At 46.8% G+C, this 7,895-nt stretch overlaps 1 protein-coding gene across 3 annotated transcripts in view; it reads left to right on the top strand.

The window, feature by feature from the left end:
* Positions 1-7,525, top strand: part of kctd15b (potassium channel tetramerization domain containing 15b) — a 24,446-nt gene extending 16,921 nt beyond the window's left edge. For all 3 annotated transcript variants that reach the window (XM_008310873.3, XM_008310872.2, XM_008310871.3), the window contains one exon: positions 5,714-7,525. In XM_008310873.3, coding sequence (XP_008309095.1) covers positions 5,714-5,872 — 159 coding nt within the window. In that variant the 3' untranslated portion in view covers positions 5,873-7,525. The remainder of the gene's footprint in view (positions 1-5,713) is intronic.
* The last annotated feature ends 370 nt before the right edge of the window (positions 7,526-7,895 follow it).

Genomic DNA, 7,895 nt, shown 5'->3' on the forward strand with positions numbered 1-7,895 from the left:
TTGCTCGTCATGTGGCATTAAATAAGGAGAAGGAAAACCGTGTTTGTTGACAGAGAGGACACACAACATGCGTGTTTTTTGTGGACGTAGAAAACCCACACACACACACGCAGGGAGAGACAGTTCAACTCCATACAAGAACAGCAGGGATCATACTAGTGACCTTCTTCTGTAAGGCCACATCACTAACCACTGCACCACCATGTGGCCCGGTCAGATTGGTTCAATTCAAAGATTCATGTTAAAGGTTCATGACGTGGGGACCGTTCATAAAGTATCCACATGTTGAGAACCAACTTCGGGAAAGTTGTCCAACCCTCAGGTCTGAGGAGGCGAGGACGGACAGTGAGGACGGACAGTGGAGGACGGACAGTGGAGGAACTCCACACCACTGCCTCAGTAAAACACACTCACACGCCCTGGGCCCAGAACAGGCCGACACACACAGGAGGCCGTGCTCCTCTCAGCACCCAGAGAGAGCGTCTCCCAGGCAGACGAGTTCACACTGACACCTCCACCTCCTGCTGCCAGAGTGGGAGAGAGAGAGAGAGAGACAGAGAGAGAGGGAGAGAGAGAGAGAGAGAGGGGAGAGGGAGACCACCTCCAGGGAGGAGAGCCGAGCGAGCGGGACACAGCACACTGTGGACTGCGGCCATGTTTTGCTGTGGAAAAAAAAAAATGAAGAAGAGAAATGGAAAGTGGGGGAAATGATATGCATAATTTACGCTTTTTCTCCTTTTTAAGACAGAGCTCCTTTTTTTTAAAAAAAAAAAAAAAGGCTCCAATATAACACCGCTCTGGGCAAATGAAATACACGTATTGCATTTTTTAATACCATACTTACAATTTCTCAAACAGCCTTAACCAGTTTATACTTCTTTTATAGATTTTTAAATGACTTGCAATATAATTAATTGGCCGCATCAACTAACACAACATTTTCCCACTCTGTTTACCAGTGAGACTGGTTATGGGATGTGAGCACATCTGACTAACAGGGTCTGAAATGAGTTTTTATTGTTGGTGGTTTTTATTCGGCGGCTGCTCTGATGCTGAGCTGAGAGGAGACCAAGTCCTCGTCGGACAAAACGCCACGAGAAACAGGAGCCGCGGCTCCCAGGTTTCCTGAAGGCAACGCCGTCCTTTGTCCGACTGTACATCACCTCTGTGTGTGTGTGTGTGTTGTTGACGTTGTGCAGTCGTGTTGTCTGGCTCCTTGTTGTCTCACGTCGGCCCCTCCAACACACAAAAGTCTACTGTACAGGAGCAGACACACACACACACACACACACTTCCATGAGTCGTAGATGAGGACGCACAGATGAGATTTTTTTTTTTTTAAGTAAGGAGAGATTTTTCTAAACAACTTCCTCAGTCTCTTTGTTACACGACGGTATGAGAAGGTTATGAAAATAAATCCTCGTCTTAGTCGTCAGACAATGGGCCTCTGATCTGATTTCAGTCCTGGACCCCGACCCTGGGGAGGGAACAATGGCACACAGACACACCCTGACCACGGAGGGAAGACGAGGACGGGGCGAAGAGTTTAGGACACAACAGGCTTTTTATAAATACATGGTGATGACAGAGAGATGAGAGATATTTTTAAATACTTGGAGTTTAGTTTGTAAATATTTTCTGCTTTGTATTTCTTCAACAACACTTTACGTTAGGGCTGTGGTCACAGTACCTGTTGGATGTTCTAGTACTACCTGTAAGCAGTACTACAAGTGTATTACAAGAATATTTCCTCCCCAGTTTTTCTCAGGTACTACAGTGTTATAAAGGAAACCAAAATTTAAACCAAAAGTCGATTTAAACTTCATTGGTTTTCAGTATAAAAGGCAGTTTTTCCTGCTGTGTAATATTTACTAAATAACTAAAAAATACAGATAATAAAATTTTAAACTTTCTAAATTCCTAACAGGATGTAGTATTGTTGGTCATATTCAGGTGATCATTGTTTGTTTAACATTTATCCAGGTTTTTGTGCCGATTTGTTTTAGTTCAATCAACAATAGTTCAGTTGATCTCTGATACAACAACAGGGAGTATTAACGAGTCAACAATAGTTCAGTTGATCTCTGATATAACTAATACTAATTAGTATTAATGAGTATTAACAATATATTGTCGTCAGAACGTAGTTGTTGGTCAAAGTACTCTGTCGTTCCGGGGACCCTGACCCTTCAGTTGAGACCCTGAATACTTTGCCCTTCATGCGGCGCATCCAAACGTGTGAGAGAGGGAATAAACAAGTCCACCTTGGCAAGTGACGCTCCATGAAGTCATGCACGGAACTGAGGGGGAATAATACGAACCACCTGTGCTGTGATGTAGATCCAGCCCAGAGAAGAGAGGAGAACAGCAGAGGCACTTAACAGAGGAAAAACATTTAGCCAGGCACACACACACACACACACACACCAACACACACACACACAGAGTCCCAGAGCTGGTCTGCCAGGTCGGTTGCTTCATACATCACGATGATGAAGCACTGGGATCAGAACAGAGCCAATCCGTCCTTCATCAATGTGACGGCAGACTAAGTCGTAGAGAAGGGCTCTCCGTCCCTCTGCTGCCCAGGCGGGCCACGCAACATGTCGCAACAGTCTCTTACACAAGGAGCTGTCACTCCATCAATCCTGCACCGGGGGAGAGCGAGAGAGAGAGAGAGAGAGAGAGAGAGAGTCTCATCAGAGCAGACGAGGCCACTCTGTCACCTCACAGAGAGACCTGGAGATCCCTGTTTAACACCCCTAGTGGGAACATGCAGTACTGCAGACTCACTCCAAGACAAAGTGCTGCAGAAACTAATTTTCAATCGTTCCATTTGTGCGTTCTTCCAAAAAAAAAGTTAAAAAAAATAAAATAAATAAGCTAAAATAAAAACAGTTGGCAGATGGTTTGGAGGATTACGACAGGATCTGGACCTTCATGTCTGATTTCCACCAGATGCTGCAGATAAGACGGTGATCTCTGCGTCACATCCAGCCAACAGTGAACATGGTTAAACAAAGGCGATCGACCCCCCCCCCATGTATTCAGTGCTGGTTGAACAGCAGAGTGAGACTGATGTTGTGACCTCTCACCTCTAGTCACTGAGGTCATGTGGTGTCTGGTTTGTTTGAGTGTAAAAATCGCAGGTTGTTCTTCGTATACGGACGAGAAACGATCCAACGTCCAACTGGTGGAAAACGTTCATGGATTCAATCTGGTTGTTTTTTAAATCTTTTAATCAATCCGACCAAACTGTTCTGGACGACGAAAAGTTGGTCTCAAAGTTTAAAGGAAAGGAATCACTAATGAGAAATAATTACATGGAAATAATCATGGGTGGGATTAGAGCCGCTCTCGTGCCGCTAACAGTTCGTCACAGTTTGTAAAAAAAAAAAAAAACCCAGATAAATCTGCTCCAGTACAACAAGAGTCGGACGCTGGAAAACCCGTGGTCGCGGCTCCGCGGTCCTGCAGTGACTCAACCGCACGTGTTTCACCGGCTCAAATCAGAGATTTAAATGCGCGCGGCTACATCTTCGTTGTGTTGTTTATCGTTTATCCCCTCGTTGGAAATACTCTCCGCGTCTAAACTGAAGGTGAACTTCGTCTCACAGTCACTACTGTATCCCTGAGTGGGGTTAGCACCACCATGTGGAATAACATCCCACGGTCCTGCGCTGGTGATGCAGAGCGTCTTCAGTCGATCTGTATTGATCAGGCCCGTCTCCTCTGTGACTAAATTCACTGCCGAACATGACAGATTCCCACATGCCTTAAAAGACGACGAGGAAAAAACTGCAACGTGATGCAATGATCAAAGAAGGCCATGTAATATCATTTCCATAACCGTCGGGCTCCACTGTCGTATGCTGTGGATTTGGGGGGGGGCGGGGGGGGGGGGGGGTGTAATGTGCAAGCAGGTCCTTAATTAGCCGTCCCCCACCATCAGCTGTCTGCCGTCCCTTTGGCCGTGCAACTTTCAGAGCTGGAGGACGAGGCTGTCGACGTGTTTTTGTTTGTCAGACGCTGCATTGTTTCTCTGTGTGGAAGTCGCTGGGATTTATTTACCCAGCTGTGTGCTGGGGGGGGGGGAGCGGGGCCCCCCCCCCACTTTACTCCTCCAATGGGGCCCTCACTCCTGTAATTAGAGAGGTCATCCTCGGCCAAGTGTTTGTGTGTCAGTGGGATCTGTGGCGGCGGCGGCGGCGGCAGGCGAGGCCCCGAGCCAGAGCTTTCTTTTTCAGAGCGGGGACACAGACCCACCGTTTCACACACGCACATACCCCATCACGTGAAAAAAAAAAAAAAACATCGCACGAAGATCACGGCCAGTGTGTGCGCAGGAACACGTCTGCGTTTCGATGCCCCAGACTTTTTCCCCAGCTCCTCACCCGGTTGATTTTTTCTTCTTTTTTTTTTTCGTTCTCATTCTCCACACGTCTGGAAGCGCTCTGCTTCACTAACAGAGCTCACTTCTCCTCTAACCCTAACACTCATTACTCAAATTAGGGGCTGCAGTAATCACCAGGCCGAGCTCCACTCCAGCCCCTGAACGCACCGCTCCCACACCCCCCCTCCCTCCCCCCACATCCCTTCCAGCTCGTGCCCTCAGTTCAACGGCCGATCCAGTACGAGCAGCATGAATATTGCAGCGGCGGCGTGTGATTGGAGGAGGGGAAAGGTCAATGACGGACGGCGTGTGTGTGTGTGTGTGTGTGTGTGTGTGTGTGTGTGAGTGTGTGTGTGGGCGCTAATGAAGACAAGAACCGATGGAGACGTACTGTGTCAAAGCCCTGGTACTGCAGTTCTTTCAGTAATAAAATCAAACTAAAAACAGGAAGAAACAGAACAAAACTGTGCTGAGAACAGACAGAAGTCGTGGAACATTTACAGACTCAGAGAAAAGAAAGAAAAAAAACAAAAAAACAAAACCAAACAAACAAACAGGAGCTTCAACACTTCACACAACCATGAGGCAAACATGACAGAGTGGGGCAGAGGGGTATTTATACCCAGGGCAGCAGGTGAGGTGAGTCAGACTAATGAAGAGAGAAACACAGGTGAGTGTGGTGAAGCTAATTACCCTGGGAGAGGCAGACAGAAGGGCAGGGGCAACTACAGACAGAGTGGGATCACTGCTGCTGCTGCTGCTGCTGTTACTGCTGCTGCTGCTGTTGATGTAAATAATGATGTGTGTTTGTATAATCTATTATTAGTATAAACTTGTTAAATATAATTATGATATAAAAACAATTACACACAAATGTTCATGTAAAATAAAATAAGCTTTTTTTTGTTGACTTTAGTTTAAAGATGGATGAACGGACAGTACCAGAAACGTTTACATGAGCCACAGTTTTGTTCACTGATAAATCAAATGTTACCACGAGAGACTTTTTAACATCAGAGCTGTGGATCCTGTAGAACATCGTTTCCCAAAGACTGGGTCGCGACCCTCAGGTGGGTCGCAAGAGTTGTTTTTTTGGGTCGTCTCGATCACGTTCCCCACGAATCTACGAACAATGTCTATTGACTTGGGTCGTGAAGGTTTGTGACTTTTAAAAAAAAAAGTAGCAGCAGAGTCACTATAATGAGGTAAAAAACAAGCTAACATACGTTAATGCTAATCCACATGGCTAACCGTATTTGTTAGGGTTCAGAGGTCAGAGGTCCAGTGATTCACCGCCGTCTTCTTCTCACCTTCCCGCAGGTTCTGGAGCGTCTTTTCCAGAAAGGCTTCAGCGTGGCGGCGTCATGCGGAGGTGGCGTGGACTCGTCCCAGTTCAGCGAGTACGTGTTGTGTCGCGAGGACCGGCGGAGTCTGTCCATGAACACGCCCATCAGGATAAAACAGGAACCTCTGGACTAGAGCATCCTGGGAGCGAGGGACTGACAACCACTCACCAGACCACCACTTACTGCTCCCCCCGGCCCCCCGCCCCAGCCCCTCTTTGCCCCAACTGGACCACAAACTGCCCCAGCACATTCAAGTACAGAACTATAACGGGGTGAAGCAGAAACAAAGGGAAGAAAAAAAACAAACAAACAAAACATCAGCAGCAAAAAAAAAAAAAACTGTGAGGAAATCAAGAACGGAACTCACAGGTTATCTGAGCCGTGACGGGTTGATGATTAGAAAAGCTGTGTCCTTACCCTTTCAGAAGGGGGCAAACACACAAATACAAATACCCCCCCCCCCCCGACCCCTCTGTAACAGTTTAATTAGGAGTTTATCAGCTCCACGTTTTTGCCTGATTGTTGACGACGGTGACCACCTGCTGTGGGACGAGGAGACTTTTGCCAGAAATGACACGTTTTGATGAATCTTCCCAAAAAGTGGTCGTGACCCTGTGACCCTCCCCCCGTCATCCCACCTCACCCCTCCTCCCCCTCGAGGCCCGGCTCCGGGAGGCTGAGCCTGAGCCAAAACCTGCGAGCGTTTCTTTTCTGTTTATTACAGTTACTCATTGTTATTTCTGAAGTGTTGCCGTTTGAATCATGACATGGTGTAAACAATTTTTAATTATAGGATTATTTTTAATGTCTCTCTTTTTTTTTCTCCCCCCTTTTTTTCTCTCCAATATGAAGGATGTAGGAACGTTGCATTCATTAGGCTTTGAGAAAGCTTGTGAGGCAGCGTTTCTTGGCAGTGGCTGCAGAGACTCCCGTGTCTCCAGGCTATGTGGCTAAAGCGATCTGGCTGGCAATGCATTCAGAGCCGCAGAAAAAAAAGAAAAAAATCCCATTGTTCAAATGGGGATAAAAGAGAACCTGGATATTTGGACATTGTTTATAGTCAACGTGCAGCACACATAAAAAGGCTGCTCTGGATTTTCGTGCCCTGAAACATATCTGGGGTCTCTGGTCAGATTTTTTTTATTTCACAGACACTGGAGGCACAATTGTTTTGACTTTTTTTCTTTTTTTTTTAAACCCTTACTTAAAACACAGGTGAACGTTGCACCAGCTCCAGTTTTCCTGCAGTTGTGTTGGTATAGAATGTTAAAGACTTTAGGACCGGGATGAGAACCTATGAGGAGCTCTACTCTAAACACCGACTGCTTTCTTTTTTCTTTTTCTTTTTTTTTGCACTTAAAACACAGACTTGCGGAGCTGCCCTGTCCGTTATCCCTTCAACCAGTTCGCAGTCGCGTTCTCCGACTTCTCGCGCCGCAGAGTTGGTCGATAAAACTTTAATCAGGAGGACGAGGTGTTGTCTCTGTGGACGGTACGAAAGAAGAAGAAAGAAAACTTTTACTGACCACAGCTGTACATAGGTCAGTTATAGCGCCCCCTCACATCCACAGTTTATTCAACAATCGGTATTCATTCCTAATTCTTAATTTCTAAGATCCCCACTGTGACACTTTGACAAATTTGAAACTATCATCCAATTGGCTCGTGACGCCCCCGGCTTTAAAGGCTTCATGACACACTAATGGGGCCCGCCCCTCAGTTTGGAGCTACTTTCTCCTTTGGTCTTTGCTCAGGCCAATAATTATCCCAGATGTTCCTCAGAGTCGAGAACCCCAAATGAACCGCACTCCCCGCATCTGCGCGTTTGTCACAGAGAGACAAGTGGGCGGAGTTTATTTTCAACATCTCTGGATCAAAGACAGGCAGAAGAAAGGCAGCGTTTGGTGTTTGTGCGTGACTCAGAAGCTCGTTCTGATCGGTGTAGGCTCCGACTGTAGTCGGGTGTTCCTGTCCGTCAGACGTTGGTCACTAACAGACAGCTGTTCAGGTGTCGCCCGCGTTCCTCTCACAACGACCTCACAGCGACGCCCATCTTTTTTTCTGACCTGCCTTTGTACAGAAACATCTCAAAGAGAATGGTCAACCAGGCCTTTCATGTGCTGAGGCACGTTGGGTTCTCCACCACCGCCACCACC

The sequence above is a fragment of the Cynoglossus semilaevis genome, chromosome 5 (assembly GCF_000523025.1).
Source record: "Cynoglossus semilaevis isolate Cse_v1.0 chromosome 5, Cse_v1.0, whole genome shotgun sequence".
Classification (NCBI taxonomy): Eukaryota; Metazoa; Chordata; class Actinopteri; order Pleuronectiformes; family Cynoglossidae; genus Cynoglossus; species Cynoglossus semilaevis.